This window comes from Fistularia commersonii, chromosome 21, assembly GCF_037954325.1.
Source record: "Fistularia commersonii isolate RoL2024-O1a breed Wild chromosome 21, RoL_Fcom_v1.0, whole genome shotgun sequence".
Lineage (NCBI taxonomy): Eukaryota > Metazoa > Chordata > Actinopteri > Syngnathiformes > Fistulariidae > Fistularia > Fistularia commersonii.
In genome coordinates, this window is record NC_141304.1 from 5,402,843 (window position 1) to 5,422,262 (window position 19,420).

Here is a 19,420-nt window from a genome sequence, read left to right on the forward strand (position 1 = left end):
CTCTACATTGGACAAGAGAAAACCTAGTTTTTGTGATATGTCACTAACTGTCGGCACAATACTCAGTGCACATGTACAAAATGAAGGCAAAAAATGAAATAAAAATGAATGTCTTTAGTAACCGCAGGCGACTGGACCTTTTTGAGATTTGTGTGCAATAGGTGGCAGCAGTGATGCTTGAGTTTAAGCTTTGAATTGACAGACGGGGCGCTGCTATTCCCGGAGCATCAACTCCAATCAATAATAAATCTAATCCAGATGCATTCTGTGGTGCAGAAACCCTTTTTTTCTTTTGCATTTTACCAATATTGACAAGTGTTTGAAGAAAAAAGTGTGTGTGTGTGTGTGTGTGTGTTTGTGTGCATATGCATATGCATGTGTGCGTTTCTATGTGTGTAATTCTTGTATGACATGAATCCAATCGCCGCTCATCTAATCTCTCAAAGTGACGAGTTCTGTGTAAGCATGCCTGCGCGCGTGTGTGTGTGTGTGTGTGTGTGTGTGTGTGTGTGTGTGTGTGTGTGGTAGGGTTGCATTTGGTTGAGCAGTTTGAATAAAAAAGGAGGGGGAGCTAGTCCACCTACAGCTTTCTTCATAGACGCTTGTATGATAATCCCAATCTGTGGCCATTAGTGCTCCGAGGGATGGAGTGAGGAGAGGGTTCACCGGAGAGGAAGACTGGGGGGAGTGAGCAAGGGGGGGGGAGCGCCGGGACAGAGATGCACACACACAGGGAAAAGCACAAGCTAGAGAGAGAGAAATAGAGATGGAGAGAGAGAGCTTTTAAGGGATTTGGCAGTGATTTGTAGAATCTCACCGCAGTAATGTTGTGCTTTTTTCTCCCCCTTTTCCTTGATTCTGCCATGATACTACATCCTAAAGCCTCAAAAGTCGGCGTTTCATTGTGTCTTTTATAAACCACAACTACTTGTTTTGTGGATATTTTGGAGAGTGCACACAGGCTGACTGAGATGATAAAGGATTTAGATTTTGTGTGGAGAGGAGAGCCTCACCTCTAGATATAATCACATTTTGGACCATGGATGGAGGCCCATCAGGAGGAGCTCATGTAACGGATAAAGTCAAGACTGGTCAATGAAGGATGGGCAGGTAAGAAGGGTCTTCATTTATTTTCCCTGTTCAAAAAATTACCTCTTGTTGTTATGTTCTAAAGTGATTAAAATTACAATCTTACTGATTCTGAGGATCTTTGCCAGAGATTCACAGAAAATCTAATATCACAGATTCAATGCAGAAAAATAAAGACATGTTGCAGCTACAAATATGCCATGCAGCCCATTATATTGATAGGATCAATTTATATCTAACTTACAAGTTCATACAATTACTGGTAATCTCTTAAAAACAAAAATGTAATTGAATTTAAAACAGCTTGAAAATGGCTTTAAAATATTGTTATCATGATTTTCTTTACAGCCTACAATGATAAAATGATACTCTAACCAAACGTCTGTTTGCATTTCTGAGACGGGACTCTGCTTCAGTGCAGTTGGTTACTTTGGATGTTGTAAGTCCCATCGCAGTTATAATTACCCATCTTTTGGAGCATGAAAGGCTAAAATGGTTCAGTTGATGTTTTCGGTTTTGCAAAATTTATAGTGTTTTCCATCATCGGCTCTCAGCTCCCATCATAAAAGCTTCCAATATTCACTCTGTGACTTTGTGCATCGTGCTGTCTAAAATCTCCCCCCGGCCACACTGTTTTATACTTTACATACAGATGGACCTGTGATGTATTATATATGGTATGACGACAGATGCTCTGATTGAGGTGTTGTCGGGAAGACTGAAGTTTTTATGCATGTTGTCGCCCGACTTTAGCACTTTACCCATCAACTCAACAGACGCACTGGCAAGTTTACAACTTATACATAATGATCGGCATACGTGTTAAAAACAAGCTGACCACGCGATGTATGATAGGATACAAGGAAGTGTTTATGAATGAACAATAATACAAACAAAAAGGATAACAAGCCCAAACTTTTCAATTGACTGATATATTTAACAGTATCTGAGAAAAACAAAATGACTGCTTCAGTGTGATAAGGAATAATTTAAATTTGGTAATTAAACTTTTATTTAATGCTTGTAAATATCCCCAAATGGCACATAGATTTATTTCACCTGCATTTATCTAAAAATATGTCTGCATTTTGGGACCCTTTAAGTACTTAATTCCGTATTTGGATGTACATATCTATCTATCTCTCTCTCTCTCTCTATATATATATATAGAGAGAGAGAGAGATATCTATATACATATATAAATAAATTCAGATTTATTTTTATCTAAATGCAGGTGAAATAAATCTCTGTATGTATGTATGTATATATATCTATATACATACAAATATATGGCTACGTACAAACAATATACATATAAAGATATGAGGTCTTGCTGATTTTTAGGAAATATCTTGACATTTTAATGATAATTTCTACGCTTTAGAGGGAAATTTGTGATCTTTGTATCGTGATTCTTAACTATTTCTTGATTTTTTTGTGACAATGCTGAATTTATTTAAAAGCGACAACATGGCATAATTGCTCATTTCATAGTTTTCTTGTTGTGCATGGAAAAAATGAGAAAATGAAAAGAACAGCAGAAAAAAAATCTTAAACAAATGTTCATGTGTCAATGTGAACAGGGATACCTAGAGTAATAATTAAAACAAATAATAAATGATAAATTTATAAATAAATAAATGATATATGTGATCTATACCAATTTATTTCATAACCCCTCATACAGTATATACTGCATAGCATGATGTATGGATCAGTTTGAATAAAACGGTCAAAGGAATGGGAAACGGCAAACAAAAATACACAAATTTAGACTGACAAGATCTGAATCTGGTCATTTGTACAATGAAATTAAGAAGAGTACTGTAGACTTAACATTACAGATTGATAATGGTCACCATTGTTTTCAGTTTGTAATTACATGATGCTGAAGTAATAAGCCCTCGGACCCCCTCGATTGTTTCCAGGTGTCAAAGGTAGAGGGAGTGGCGTGGTGCTGTCAGTACCTCTGCTGGTCATCATCATGACACCAGAGTCCCTCTCACCTCAGTGCTGGCCTTGCAACGTACACGGATACAGGATATGGTCTGGCCTTCTGTGGTTTCTTCTGGTCGGAATCGATCCGGGTTCTCGGGCCCAGCAGGGCACCCAACCTCAATCCATCAAAATCGAAGGCGACATCACCCTCGGAGGGCTGTTCCCGGTGCACTCCCGGGGGCCCGTCGGAGTACCCTGTGGGGAGATTAAAAGAGAAAAGGGTATTCATCGACTGGAGGCCATGCTGTACGCCCTGGACCAGATCAACAGTGACCCGGACCTGCTGCCAAACATCACTTTGGGGGCCCGGATCCTGGACACCTGCTCTCGAGACACGTACGCCCTTGAGCAGTCGCTCACCTTTGTTCAAGCCCTCATCCAGAAGGACACCTCAGACGTGCGCTGCTCCAACGGAGAACCTCCTATTATTCCCAAACCGGAGAGGGTCGTCGGGGTGATCGGGGCGTCTGGCAGCTCGGTATCCATCATGGTGGCCAACGTGCTTCGTTTGTTTGCTGTGAGTCCTCTTTTATTCTCAGAGCGCTCTTAATACTTCTCAGTAGGTAAGCTCAATGGGAGAATCCTGTGGAAGATCAATAAAATCCAAGTAGATTTAACTCTGTCTCCAGAGTTTGGACCTCCAATGCCCCATAATACTGCCAAAGAATGAGTGTAGCTGTGAAATGAAACCATGTTTAGCAAAATTATTTTTATTCAGTAATGCACAGACTGACCGTAGATAATTCTTTATTAGGTGCAAAATGTTTTCACATGCTTTCACATTTGTAGATCCCTTAAGGAATAAAACCACAACCTATTGTGGAGTACAGACATACACTCTTTGGCTGTCTGGATCTTATCTGTCATCATGCACTGTTTGCTGGCAGTTAATGTACCGGCGGCTTGAGTGACCTTTGTCTTACGATACTAGACAATTGGAGATGCCGCCTATTATTGATTGTCTGGGGACATCTACATGCAAAGTAGTTACTTTATGGCAACAAAAGCCTTTGCTAATAAAGTTATATGCCTTTCTAGAAGCCATGCTTTTCTCCTCACCAGTAACACAAGCTGAAGTAGACTGGTGGATCGCAAACAAAAAAACTAACAAAGGTGTTAGTTGTCATTGTATTTAACCAAAATGTATCAGATAACACCACCCCAGTTGTAAGAGGTGCCAATCAGACTTTTTATTTGGTTCATAATGCAGTTCTATGAATGAGGAAAGCTGGAAAACTACTTTAAGTCTCAACTGTGTCTGGAGTTGTGTGAATCTGGCACGGCAGAGGGCAGCTTTTCACAGAATTTTTTTTATTGCTCACTTTCCCATAGACTTGACAATAAATGGGTTAAATATGGCTCGAGTTAAATGCAGAGAATAATTTTCTCACAAGGGATTAAGCGTATCAGAAAGAAGATAAAAAGAAGGTATCCAGACATATTGAACATTGTCCGGTTGTATGTGTTATTTTTTAAAGAAAGTCAGTAAGAAATGTAACACCAGGAGAGAGAAAGGAATAGAAATGGAATAATGTTATTGTGCATGTCCTACATTATTTTAATGGACAGGGGTCATGCACACACACACACACACACACACTCACACACACACACCAGCCACACTTGGGCCTTTGCGTATTGACGTTCTTATTTCCTTATTGTTTCTTTACCATACAGCGTTCATTTGCATCAGTACCATTAACCAAGTACCAATAAGCATTTGTTTATTGTCATTCTCCATTGGCTAATCTGTGCAGGTGCATATATATACATGTGTTTGTGTGTGTGTGTGTGTGTGTGTGTGGGTGTACGGATGATTGACCCCTGATAATTGATTACACTACTTACAGTGATGATGGGAAACTAAATCTGTGTAAATCCCACATTATGTCATGTGTCATGTTCCCATTGACTCGCTGATATGATTTGCCCGTAATCAAGAATTGTCTAAATTTACACACCCACCTGAGCCAAACTCTCCACACTATTCATACTGAAAAGTCATGTAATGCGACATTGGACTGTCCAGGATGTTTCTTGCATTCTTTATCATGAGGATTTTAGCCCCGAGTGAAGGAGTGGCAGCTTGCATACAGGGCAGATGTTAACTACAGAATTATAGATCCCAACCTCCACTAAGCCCCTCTCAGCAGCTCAGGACCCTGGGCTGAAAATAGAGCATCAGGGCAGCAGATGACATCGGTTCCAGGATAACAGCAACTTGCAGGCCGTGTTGGTGAGGAGAAGGTTTATCTAAATGGTGTGTTTCCTCCTACTGTCCATATGCGCTTCTCTCTCGACTGCCGATGATTCTAGACTGATGTTTGTCGTACTTTACGCTGAACATCTGGTTTGTGTTGGTTGGAGGAGGTATTGTATTGTGTTACTCTATGATCCCATTTTGAAGTATCCTACACATTCCTCCTTGATATATGCATTATTATTATCATTATTATTATCATTATTATTATTATTATTATTATTATTATTATTATTATTATCACCACCACTATTATTATTATTATTATTGTTATTATTATTATTATTATCATCACAACCACTATTATTATTATTATTATTATTATTACTATTATTGGCATTATTATTATTATTATTATAACTATTATATACTTTCTAAAAAGTGAAGTCTTGTGTCAATAGAGTATTCAGAATACAATGTGATTGAAGAGCGCAATGTATGAAATATATTGAATCAATGCTTTCAGCAGATTTGTGCAACAGAACCCATCCAATAAAATAAAAAGATCAGACGGAGGCTTTTTGTCTCTGTTTTACATTGGAAATGGCATGTGTTTTATGTGCATATGTGAATAAATGAGCTACACATATGCACAGAGCAGCAAATATTGTCACAGTATTAAAATAATTTATTTGTCCAACAATACATTTGCTGACACCAAGCAGAATAGATTTAACGATATGAAATAGATCATTTCTTTTTACTGTCACTCACCTGACATGTCACCAAATGAAATCAACTGGAATATAAATCTGACCAAATAAAGACGGACCGGTGAAATTAAAAATACATTGTTATTAAAATAAGGCTATGGATTTGTAACTGGGATTTTTACCTCAATTAACACAGATATAGCTATTGAAATGTTCATTAATCAGACTGAAAAAAAAGGCAAATCAGACTGCTTTATAACTTTTAAAATGAAATAAAACCTAATTTGCACTTGTAAAAATAATACTTAATAATAATGCTAATAATTTGCAGCCTCTGAATTAATTCTTTTCTTAATTCTTTTCTCCTCCCTGTTGTCAACCGTCATCTCTTCTGTGGGGCAAATTACAGAACAATTCATTTATATCAACTGCAATGTTCTGAATTGGTTTTATGAACATCTAATGTGGTTAAGTTTTATATTTTCAAACATACATCAACAGCAACACACGCACAGACCCACACAACACACATATACACACATGCACACACACACAAACAGACATGACTAGATGTACTACTGTGATTACCTATGGGTTTCAGTTCCAAATAATTCTAACCAAGTGATCCCCAAAAGTCGGGGTTCCTGTGCTGATTCCATGGCAACAAAATACCCACAGCTTTTGTCCTTTCACCCCAGCAAACACAGATTCAGTTCAGATTTCATCGTGTTTCAAATGGTTCGCTGATAAGAGACTTTAGATGGCAAGGCTTCCCATGTGTCAGTGATATGGCCGATCAATTTTAGCGATTTGGTGTGAAAGCTTTCCATGGGATTAATTTGGATAGGATTATGCCTTGTCTTGCTCGCTACAAATTTGTATGCAAACATTTCATTCGCCCTGTTGACACAGACTAATGAGTCAGTTGAGAAATCAGGCTGGGAGAGTTTGAGATTTGGAAAAAGTTCAACCTCAGCTGAAGTCGTCGGGGGTTGGTTTGTGAGTCTGAGCTTAATGAGTTCAACAGGGCACTGAACGTTAACTGCGGCCGTCAGAATTAAATATATTGTATGGCTTACAGCTGAGAAACGTCAGCCTTTTCCTAGTCTCTTGATCTCTGTCTCTCCCTCTGTGCTTAACGTAATTTGACTAAAACCCCTATAATCCTTCTAGATAATCTGTGAAATGGTTCTCTCACTCGTCTCTCCTTCTCCCCTTCACTGTCCCTTGTGTCTACCTTTCTCTCCTCGCCGCTCCGGAGGGCCCGACGTTAAGCCACACATGTACAGGGCACGGCATTAGCAGGGTCAGGGTTGAGACTGTCGACATAAACTGTGTCATTAAAGAAGTAGCACACCAGTAAATTAATCTTCTCATCTATTTTTCCCTCCAAACAAATGCTTTTACAGCCGTGGCTCACAACGTCGGCGTTTCAGTGTGACGCTGCACATATTTTCAGCGCGCGCCGACCCTGGACGTATCGAGTTTCCTCATTTCTGAGAATTACCAAGGACAGACGAGATAAACTCTCGCTGATAGTCCAATTTTGGGCTTTTAATGCTCTGTGACGAAATTTGCATCTCGTAAGGTTGTCTGAGTCGGTGCTGAGTCATGATGTGGTTCACGGTCTCCCCGTTTTACCTGCCTGTTTATCTAATAATCCAGGCCTACTTTGACAATACAGGTCCACACACACACACACACACACACACACACACACACACACACACACGCATACACACATTCAAGTAGATGTGCAACACAGTGTAAAACAGTTTGAAACTACCTTTTTTTTTTTGCTTTGCTCAAACCGTAGCCCAGATTATCTTTTCTTTGATTTGTAGAATCAGAGAAATGAATTTGTGTGAAAGAAAAAAATTAAATTGAGCAAAAATTATGGGCGGGAAAGCGGTTGGATTCCGACAGGGAGCCTTTCTGCGTGGAGTGTCCATGTTCTCCGTGTCTGTTTGGGTTTCCCCAGTGTTTTGCCGTCTCCTCCCACAGTCTAAAAACATTCAGTTGGTTAATTGAGGATCTTAAATTGCTCATAGGTGAAAATGAGAGCTTGTTTGATTGTATGTCTTTATATGTGGTCCAGGGTGTGCAGAACTTTTTGCCTTATGACCGCTGGGATAAACTGTATGTGCAGGATAAATAGTACTGATTAAGAATGAATGAATGGATAAATGAATGAATGAATGTAGCGGAAAATATCTCTAAAATCTAGACTTAAGAAAAGCAGACCAAGTATCCAAACAAATCTTCCTATACATGCACACCTGTCTGAAGGTAATCATATTTTAAAGCATCCGAGACGTTGCAAATACACAAGAAAGGGTTTTAGATCGATGTATTTGAAAAAGCGCTTTGAATGTTCCGTGTTTCATTCATAAAAAGGTACTTCGAGTTTGTCGCTATAAATCATTTTGTGACCTCAAACATCTGGTCCTTGTGACCTCCTGTCACTTTGGGAACCTCTGGGAAAAACTTTTCCTCAAGTCTTTCATCTGTTTTATCCCCCCTGCCTCACCTGTGTGTGTCAGATCCCCCAGATCAGCTACGCCTCCACAGCACCGGAGCTTAGCGACAACAGTCGATATGAGTTCTTCTCCCGCGTGGTGCCTCCCGACTCCTACCAGGCACAGGCCATGGTGGACATAGTCAAAGCCATGGGCTGGAACTACGTCTCCACGCTGGCATCTGAAGGCAACTATGGGGAGAGCGGTGTTGACGCTTTCCTCCAGATATCCAGAGAAGCAGGTAAGGTGTCTGGTTGTTGTTTGATTTAAAACGGCAAAGACAGACAAAGAAAGAAAGGGATTATTATTATCAATCATGCCTCACAGGACAGGCGGAAGTCAAAAACTCAGAAAGGCTTTAAAAAAACAAATGCTTTCACAATATTCTTCAGTAACTAATGTCCTTGTCAGCCATGTGATTTCATTCATTTTTTGTGGATGTGATTAACCATGTTATACCTCTTCATACCTCTTCACCAAGCACTACCCCACTAATCGCACTTAGACCCCCCCAAAAGAGGATGAAATGAATGTATTCATTTCATCATATGCTTCTGAGATGGCTATTTGGTTGAGTGGTCACTTCTGACTCCCGACTACTGGTACTTTGGATCTTCGGTGACTGAATTGCACTTTTTGTAAGTTGCTTTGGATAAAAGCGTCTGCCAAATGACTGTAATGTTATGTAAAAAATGTAATGTTATGAATATAATGAAAGTATTAGAACGCGCTGTGAAATGTTGCAGATATTTCCCAGACACTGAATCTGAATTATTGCCGTGACCTTCTCACTTTGTCTTTAGCACAGTCACTGGTCTTTCTAGTAAACATTGTCAGCATCTTGTATCCGTCCATTGCATATTCATCAATTCCCTCCATGAAACTTTTCCTCTACAGCTGCACCTGCTTACCCTTATCATCCCTTGTATTTCATGTTACGCTTTAACTAATACTAAATGTCAATGCACCATATATTGAGTTGGATAATATGTTAGTTATAGCTGTATTAACCCTCAGCATCAGCAGTTTTCTCCCATTCTGTGGGAGTGCAGCTTCCCATAGCTGCTTCTGTGCTGCTGGACTCTTGGTCTTGATTTAAGACAGAAATTAACCTGACCTGGTTTTCTTATTTTTAGTGGTGGCTTGAGTCTGGTTCCCTTCATATCGATTATAATTTTTTGATAGGGTGTATGATGTTGTGGATATAGATAATGAAAAAAAACCAAAAACATTTCAAGAGGAGAAGACAGACATGTGCTGAGTGATGAGATTATCTTATTTATTTTTTCAATGTATGTGAACGCAGGAGGGCTGTGTATCGCACAGTCGATAAAAATTCCCAGAGAACCTCGACCGGGGGAGTTTGAAAAAATCATTAAGAGATTAATGGAGACCTCAAACGCACGCGGGGTCATCATCTTTGCCAATGAGGACGACATCAAGTGAGTCGAGCCTTAGCGCACCGATTTCAAGGAAGATAATGACAAGAAATGAAATTCTCACAATGTAGATTCAGTATTTTAATCTGTCGCGGTGACGCGGTCATTAAGAGGAATTTTTTTTTCATTCCAGACGAGTTTTGCAAGCTGCCAAAAAGGCCAACCTGACCGGCCACTTCCTGTTTGTCGGCTCTGACAGCTGGGGAGCCAAAAACTCCCCCATTCAGGACCAGGAGGAGGTGGCCGAGGGAGCCGTCACCATCCTGCCCAAAAGAGCCTCCATTGATGGTACGGCAAATGAAAACATGATATCTAACTATACCTGGCATTATACAGGAGCAATATCCACAATATTCAGACGGGTGACGTTGATGGATTGGTCTAATATCAAAGCAACAAATAAAGGAAATTAATTTCTTTTCCTTGTCATTGAGCTATTAGTGTTGCTATCAATCATTGCAATAAAATGAGATTTTTTTCTCAGATTTTTCCACAGTATTATTATTGATGCTCTGACATATCGGAGGAAATGTCATATTCTCACAAAGTAAGGGATATCTTTACGAAAATTATACAGGATTTGACCAGTATTTCACTTCAAGATCGCTGGAAAACAACAGACGAAACATCTGGTTTGCAGAATTCTGGGAAGATGACTTCAAGTGCAAATTAACTCGGCCTGGGATCAAATACGAAGCCGGTAGAAGAAAATGTACAGGTAAATGTAAATTTGAGGGAAAATTCCAATATTTTCCTCAGATTTCTCAACCCCTAAACCATCCCTCTTTAATCCGAACCCTCCGATGCTTTGTGTTCCGCCAGGCGAAGAAAGAATCAGCCGAGACTCTCAGTACGAACAGGAAGGCAAGGTCCAATTTGTGATTGATGCTGTGTACGCCATGGCGCACGCTTTGCACAGCATGCACATTGATCTCTGCCCCGGCTCCATGGGGGTCTGCGAGAAGATGGACCCCGTGGAAGGACGGATGCTCCTCCAATACATCCGTTCAGTTAACTTCAACGGTGAGGTTTTCACATTTGTGTTCATGTTTTTTTTTTTTTAACCTTTCTTGTACAATGTGTGTTATTTTGTTAAACCCTTGCGTGTCAAAAGTGAGCCTCTACCATGTTTAGCTGTAGAAAAAACACCATAACCTATTTTTTTCCAACTTGAAATTTTATGTCTTTTCCTAAAGAGACCCCAAAATTAGAAAAAGTGATACTTCTTTCTTGTTTATGTTTCCATGTGGTCTTTACACCACTAGGGTACAAAGATCGTCTGATGGGTTATTTTTGACCCGTATGACAAGGGGAGTAAACACAATGTTAAGATCGCACGAGGGTTAAAAGAACAACAAAAAACACGTCGGGGGAAATTGGAAATTATATAGAAATATTGCAATTCCGAAGCAGCGGGTTTGATAACGGTGCATCTAAGAAGCCAGTAGAAGCGAGGTCAACCTGAAGAAGGGAGCCTTGAGATGTTTCAGCTAATGTATCCAGCTACAGCACATTGCTTCAAAGCATGTCCCCTCCCTTGGGCTGCCTCCTCGCTCCTCCACTATACATGACGCTCCGGCCTTTCATCCGTCTCTTTCATAAAAAAGTCACAGTAACGAAGGAGGGGAAAAAAGTGTTCTGTGAAAGCATCCTATTTACTGCTCTCCTCTTACTGGATGACCTTGGCTTGAATGGGAGATTTTTTTTTTCTGATTTAGTGCCTGCAGGGACCTGAAAGGAACATTCAATCGTTCTAAGGCGAGTGAGTGGAGTGCATTGAAAGACTACACATACGGGAGAGCTTTTACTGAAGAGCTTTTCACATTATGGCAAAAGAAAGCTAGCGCAAACTGTATTCACTGTTGTGAATGTTTACTCCGCCGCCAAGGATGGAGGTGCATGACCTGGCTGTATTTCTTAAATCCATTTAGAGCTCACAGGTTATTTAAACTGTCTCCCGCTCTAACAGGCAGCGCAGGAACAGGAGTGATGTTCAATGAGAACGGAGACGCTCCTGGCCGTTACGACATCTTCCAGTACCAGTTGTCAAATGTCAGCAATCCCGGCTACAGGGTCATCGGCCAGTGGACAAACCACCTCAGACTCAATGTAAATAATTCTTTGTGATAATACTTGGTATTTTTCTGCAAATCTTATTTTCTAGTTCTAGGAAATTGTCGGTGTTGTATTTATTTATGACACCCCGGCACGTGGACATGTGGACTTAAGTGTGAGCGTCAACACAATTACGAATTTTAAGTTATGATAGGGTATCACTGAGATTTTAGATATACAGGACTGTCCCAGAAAATTAGAATATTGTGATAAAGCTCTTTATCTTCTGTAATGCAATTGCAAAAACAAAAATGTCATACATTCTGGATTCATTACAAATCAAATGAAATATTGCATGCCCTTTATTATTTTAATATTGCTGATTATGGCTTACATCTTAAGAAAACTCAAAAATCATATCTCAAAATATTAGAATATCATGAAAAAGTAATTTTTGTTTTTTTAATTGCATTACAGAAGATAAAGAAATTTATTTGTTCCAATTTTGTTCCAATTTTCTGAGACAGTCCTGTACTGCCAATTAATTTGCTTTTTTTGGATGCAAATGATGCTTACAAACAAATGTCAGCATCTGTTTACCAAATGGTACCAGAATGCTTGCCACATTTGAAATTGCTTAAAATTCTTTCCTCATGTGTTCATGGTCTCAAAGGAAAGTATCAACTTCTGAGTACAAAATAATGACTATCATGCATCTAATGTCATGTGCGGGCGATGTTTCCAAATTCCACTTAAAATATAAATTGCTTTTTTTTTCTTTTATTTGAAAGAAAGTGGCTGAAGCCAGTGGTCGGAAAAATAGGTTGGCATAGGGGCCTGGCAAAAGGGACAACATTTAAATATTTGCTTTATCGATGTTTGAAAAATAAAACATTTCTGATGCAAATTCTTGTGTAGAAAGAATTTTGTAGAAAGTGAAGTAGATAACAAACTAATTCAAATTCCTACACTGGATAAGATTGGAGCTCTTTGCAAAGTCTTGAAACACACACACACACACACACACACACACACACACACACACACACACACACACACACACACACACTCATGCTAGTATGCACGCATCTACACACACTCCTGTTTTTAAAAAATGAAGATGCCTGGAGTATTTTTTAGGAAAACTTTGTGTACAAACAACCAAAGGTTATAGTCATCTTGATCCAATTATATCTATAAAAAAAACTAAAAAAAGAAGACAAAAATAGCTTCCATACTTATGTAATCCAAGTCTCTGAATATCTTACCTAGTGAAGTTGACTTGAAAAGACGATTTAGACACAGTTTTCAAGAGAAATGCTGACTGCACTCATGTCACTTGATACCCTTAACCTTGACACTTTATATTTTATTGTATTTCTTATTCTCCCTCCTTCCTATTATTATCTATTATTGTTATATTTTGCTTGAAACTCTGGCACAACAATTTCCTTTGGGATGAATAAAGTTGTTCTTATCTTATCTTATCTTATCTTATCTTATTTTATCTTATCTTTAAAGAAATCACAATGTAAAACAAATGTTTGGGATGAGGCTGCAAAATGATTATGTGTGAATCTCTGTGATTTTTTTTGTGAATTTTCTGTGAACTTCAAATTTTCACCCACCCTTCATTTGACATAGAGGTGGTAACATAACACCGGAATTTTAGTTTCTGGGTGTTTATAGGGATCGATTTATTAGGCGAGTTGACGATTCCTACAATCAGAATGTAAACATATTGTTGTGCTTGTATCTCAATCCAGTCAGAGGAGATGCAGTGGTCGGGCGGCGACCACAGGGTTCCGGAGTCAGTGTGCAGCTTCCCCTGCGAGTCGGGCGAGAGGAAAAAGATGGTGAAAGGAGTTCCCTGTTGCTGGCACTGTGAGCTCTGCGATGGCTACCAGTACTTGCTGGACGAGTTCAGCTGTGATATGTGCCCCTTTGACATGAGACCCCTGAAGAATCGCACAGGCTGCAGGCCAACACCCATTATCAAGCTGGAGTGGAGCTCTCCATGGGCCATCATCCCCGTCTTCCTGGCGATCCTGGGCATTCTGGCCACCACGGGGGTCATCGTCACATTCATTCGCTTCAACGACACCCCCATCGTTCGGGCGTCCGGCAGAGAGCTCAGCTATGTGCTGCTGACCGGCATCTTCCTCATCTACCTCATCACCTTTCTAATGATTGCAGAGCCCAGTGTAGCCGTCTGCGCCTTTCGTAGGCTGTTTCTGGGGCTCGGCATGTGCATCAGCTACGCCGCCATGCTGACCAAGACGAACCGTATCTACCGCATCTTCGAGCAGGGCAAGAAGTCAGTCACGCCGCCCAAGTTCATCAGCCCGACGTCGCAGTTGATTATCACTTTCATTCTAATCTCAGTTCAGGTCAGTACGCTTCTGTCATGGAGATCAGTCCGTTTGTTTACAGTTCTTAAACCGATGTCCCTCCTTTCTCCACAGTTACTCGGGGTGTTCATCTGGTTTGGTGTGGTGCCTCCTCACACCATCATCGACTATGAGGAGCAGAAGCCCCCAAACCCCGAGTTTGCCCGGGGTGTCCTGAAGTGTGACATGTCTGACCTGTCCCTCATTTTGTGTCTGAGCTACAGTATAGTGCTGATGATCACCTGCACGGTGTACGCCATCAAGAGCAGAGGTGTGCCGGAGACTTTCAACGAAGCGAAGCCCATCGGCTTCACCATGTACACCACCTGCATCATCTGGCTTGCCTTTGTCCCCATCTTCTTTGGAACTGCACAGTCGACAGAGAAGGTATTTTCAAAGGCCAGCAAATAGAAACACTACATCACGCTTTAAGAGCCGGACAGGAGGTAAAAGTAGCAAATTGCTACATTTTGATCTCATTACCTCAAGGGTTTTCCTCACAACTGTTGTTTAGTGCTTTGAGAGTCCCAAAGGTAGACAACGGCTGCATAAGTTAAAGCCCATTTGCTTTCTCTGTTTGCAAGCGCTTTGCAAAAATTACAGACGTTTTGACCCAACAATGGATGTTTTATATCAAGCTGCTGTGGATCTGGATCAAAGAACACAATCATTTTATTCATTTTATTTCTTCTTTGTATTTGTCAGGAAATATTTATAAATGCTCCCAAGTTATGGATTTGCTTCTCAAAGAGAAGTAAGCTTTTGACTCTGGCAGATGTTGGAACTTTATCCTCCTCATCATCTTATGATGACTGAAAATACGTCACGGTATATGATCTACTTAAACTGTTTTAACCTAAAAAAAAAAAAAAAAATCACTTTCACATTAACCAGCTCAGATATAAAATAAAGATAATCAGAGAAAAAGCTTTTTCCTTTTTTCAGAGAAATTATGGATGCAGGTCCTCCGATTGTCTTTTTTTGTGTTGTGTTTCTATTGTCATGAAAGTAAAGCATGTATCACGAATAACTTCAAACTATAAGGAGGCAATGAAGAGTAAAACTTATCATCAGAAAAGAAAGTTCTAATTCGTTCCTAATTACATAAATATCAAAAGAATTTTTAAATGGAGTTCTGTTATTCAACATTTTCAATTTGCAGCTGATTTCCTCAATTAATAGATTTATTGACTCGGGACGAAAATTCCCATTATGGTATTAATGTGTTAGCAGTATCACCTTAATTGAAGTATGGACCTTGATTAATTTGAAAATGGGCATTCATTCCCTCATTCTTTTTATTAAATGATTTAAACAGGCTTTTGTTGATCCCTGAATATCTTTGCCCGGCTCATTATCAGGCATTCCTTTCATTTAAACTGCAATCCATATAACGGTTGTCACTTTATTTTACGTAACATACCATTACTTCACTGCCTTGATCATCTCTTATTAATGAAGATCTGATATAATAGTGGGTGTGCAATAGATAGCCGGGTGAATTAACGTTATGTAATATACAAAGAATAGTAAGGGAGTCATTAAATTCCTCAGATGTCCTAAGTGAAATGTGAGTTTGTTGCCTGTCGTGTCACATTTGCTTCCTGCCGGACTCGCAGGACATCCTGCCTCCTCTGCACTGCGAGGCAGAGTTTAATTTAGCTTGTGGGCTCTCCCTGCTGTCACAAAGTACATGAGCGTCGGGGGAATATTTGAAAAACAGAGATATGCTTTGACTAATGGAGAGCTGCATTATGAATCAGTCGGGCTGAAACAATTAAAGCCTGAGGTGCTTTCAAATTCTTTTCACCTCCTCTAAATGAAAATGAAGTGAATTAAGAGAGGGAGGACAGGAGGAAAATAGGTCAGATGAAGTGAGAGACGGTAGGGACCCTTCCAACATTCAACCTTCCCATTCAATTAATCATCACTCAAAAAGGATCTAAATATAGACGATAACTTTTGTCTGGTGTATGAAAATATTTTTTCCCATCCTGTCATTTGCGGAAGCACGTGATTGTTTGGGCTTGCACAAACAAGCGAAGCAATTTTCTTTCCTTATCTGGTATCAATAACACATAATAATAGTCCAACTTTTTATTTCAGCACCGTGGAGGACTGATGAAAATAATGTGAAAGATGATAAAAGAAAGCATAGTGTAGTGGTATATAACTGTGAGATGTGCTGCCGATGAAGATGTGACTGTGTGTGGGTGACGGGTAGCCTGTACGATCCATGACTTATTTATAGCATAAATATATCTTATTTATGGCACACATGAATTGTTTTATTTATGAGCTGTACAGTTTTTCTGAATAATGAGTTCATAATTTATCGGTGACAATCTCAGAGGTCACGTCTTATTGTCACGTCGGCTTCGCGATAGGAGAGCCACTTAAAACGTATGTGGTCAAAACCCATAAATAGAGCCTCCTGTCCTGACTACATATATCTGAGCACAAATCTTTCATCGGGGAAAAAAAAGCACCCTCTCCTCTGCCTTGGAATTAAAATTGCAAAAAGTATTGTGACAACTGACGGTACCGCATGTGGTCCATTTTACGTGAAGCTGTGAATGATGCTGTCATTCTTTATTTATGACTAACAGGTCATATATGAAAAGATTAGGCCCACATATGAAAAGATGAAGCAGAAAAAGAAAAATAGAACAGTGTCTTCAAATGCAAAATTCGGAGACAATAACATTCCAATATTAAGGTCACGATACTGAGACTAACATCAGAATTCTAAATTTATAGCCAAACCTTTAAATGATTTATCCATTTTAAAAGGTAGCATCCCTCTGACTTCAATATAAAAAATTTAACATTTCTTTTATAAAAGTCTTATTATTAGGATATTTTTCAAAACATGCAGCTCCACGGGTAAATTTTGCATCGGTACAAAGGGCCCACTTTGGCCTTTAGTAAATGTCTCCATAAAAACAGTAAATGCGGGGATGAAGACTATCCTATCTAGTAAGATTTGCAATAGCATAAGACCCATTCAACTTGCAAAGTATTTAAAAACCCTCATGTATAACTGGGAAGTTGAACATGGGAGAATTCCCAAAGAAGAAAATATATATAATTTATATTATATATATTATAATTATATATAATTTTATAAAGTATTTTTTAAAGGTTAAAACAAGCAATATTCTTCCTAAAGGTGAGTTCCCAAGTACACGACTGCTTTTCTCAACCCGTACGTAACTTTTGTAAACTTCCGTTCTTGAACTTCTTCGAGCGCTTGTGTGGCTGGAATTGAATCCAAAAGTGATCTGAGAAAAGGTAGAGATAATCTTCATCGCAGGTGTATGTAAGGGTTTCTCTGCTCTGCTGTTCTTCTGTTGCAGATGTTCATCCAAACCACCACCCTGACAGTTTCCATGAGCCTGAGTGCCACTGTGTCCCTGGGCATGCTCTACATCCCTAAGGTCTATGTCATCATCTTTCACCCGGAACAAAATGTTCAGAAGCGAAAGCGTAGCTTCAAAGCTGTGGTGCAGGCGGCCACCGTCTCCACACACCTTTCCCAGAAATCCAACGACAAGCAGAATGGGGAGTCTAAGATTGAGCCAGACAGATCTCAGTGACACAAACACTGTCACAGTCTTCACACTACAAGCGCGATCACAGACGAAGTTGATGGTCATTGAAGAAAAGATAAATGAATCAGCTTTTAGCTCGGAAATGGATTGTTTTTCTCTTCTCCTCAACTGGGACACCAGCAGCTACTCCTGGACCTTTTTCCTTTTCACACTTTATTTAAAACTCTGGTCTGAAGCACGGGGAAACAGGTGACCCATTGTACACATAAAGACAAACAGGGGGGAATTTTGATTTGCCGTGATTGAACTGCAAGTCATCATTTAATTTTTTGTTGAAATCATGTCCATGTATACACTTAAACATGACAAGGAGGCTTTGTTAGTTGTAATTTCTCTTTAGGAAACAAATATGCTTGAGCTTGAGTGGCTACCTTTGCCCTACAGGAAGATGTGTGTGAGTGAAAATGAAAACCTGTTGTTTACCAGCTCCAAAAGGCACTGCATGGATAGTGTGTTTAGTATAAATGAATGTTTTAAAATACTACTAATCCGGACTGTGAAAGTTTGTTTTTTTGTTTTGTTTTTAAAACTGCACCACCATGACCTGCTCTCTTTGCAAAATAGTTCCTTGGGATGGTACAATTTATCTTATTCATAGGGGAACCATTCAATATCTAATCAGGAAGTAAACATAAATTTTAATTAGTTTAATGTGCAACAGTAAGTGGTACATTATGGAGTACGTAAACAGGATACCATGGATAGTGAACAGAACATTTCTAGTACTTGAATTTCTCTGCGGTGAAAAACAATGTTTGCCACATCCCTAAATTGTCTGCTAGAATATCAAATTATCTACTACAAGGCCAGTGTACATGGAGGCATGAGGAAATTATAAGCATGCAGCTCGAGAGAAGGAGAGCAGGAATCTTTTCAGCTTCGCCTCACAACTGCATCTTTAATTTAGTGCCAGGGTCTCGATTCCGATGTCAGGTATTTCCCAGACCCTGACTAATTTAACAGCAGTTCCTTACTTGCCAATAAATCTATCAATTTTTTGCTGCTGAATTGTAACACCAAACTCAGGTTTTTTTTTCCTTTCTTCTTCTCTTGGGAATATTGTTCCATACTCAAACAACCTTTTCAATACAAAAGGGATTCAGCTGTGACTCCAGTGTGTATTTCTCTTGACCAAGTAGGAGAATCTTTTGACAAAACACTACCCTCTGCTGGAGAGTTCAAAAACAGGGATGTGATTGCCAAATGATAGACATGGGGGTGTAAATTGTAGATCCCACAAAAACCTTAATTAAAAAAAAAAAAAAGTGTTTATTATTTGAGTTAATTTACAACTGACAGGTCCAATAGACCACTTCTATTACACCCACTTGTAGACATGTAGTTTAATGCAAAAAAAAAACAAAAAAAAAACTTGATGGAACTTTCAGTAAAAGGAATTATGG

General features: G+C 39.4%; 1 protein-coding gene across 1 annotated transcript; it reads left to right on the forward strand.

Annotated features, from left to right (window-relative positions):
- The first annotated feature begins 671 nt into the window (after positions 1-671).
- grm6b (glutamate receptor, metabotropic 6b) lies at positions 672-19,415 on the forward strand. Its single transcript, XM_086168588.1, has 11 exons — positions 672-1,110; positions 3,018-3,604; positions 8,544-8,760; positions 9,826-9,961; positions 10,092-10,246; positions 10,536-10,676; positions 10,781-10,981; positions 11,928-12,067; positions 13,780-14,403; positions 14,479-14,790; positions 17,763-19,415. The coding sequence occupies exons 2-11, from the start codon at positions 3,074-3,076 to the stop codon at positions 18,000-18,002; spliced, it is 2,697 nt and encodes an 898-aa protein (XP_086024714.1). The 5' UTR covers positions 672-1,110; positions 3,018-3,073; the 3' UTR covers positions 18,003-19,415.
- Positions 19,416-19,420: the final 5 nt, after the last annotated feature.

Bases quoted from the DNA above. Each gene is read 5' to 3' on its own strand.
- grm6b (XM_086168588.1), top strand. From the start codon at position 3,074: ATGACACCAGAGTCCCTCTCACCTCAGTGCTGGCCTTGCAACGTACAC. The intron at 3,605-8,543 runs GTGAGTCCTCTT...TGTGTGTGTCAG, and splicing joins ACGTGCTTCGTTTGTTTGCT to ATCCCCCAGATCAGCTACGC. The intron at 14,404-14,478 runs GTCAGTACGCTT...CTTTCTCCACAG, and splicing joins TCATTCTAATCTCAGTTCAG to TTACTCGGGGTGTTCATCTG.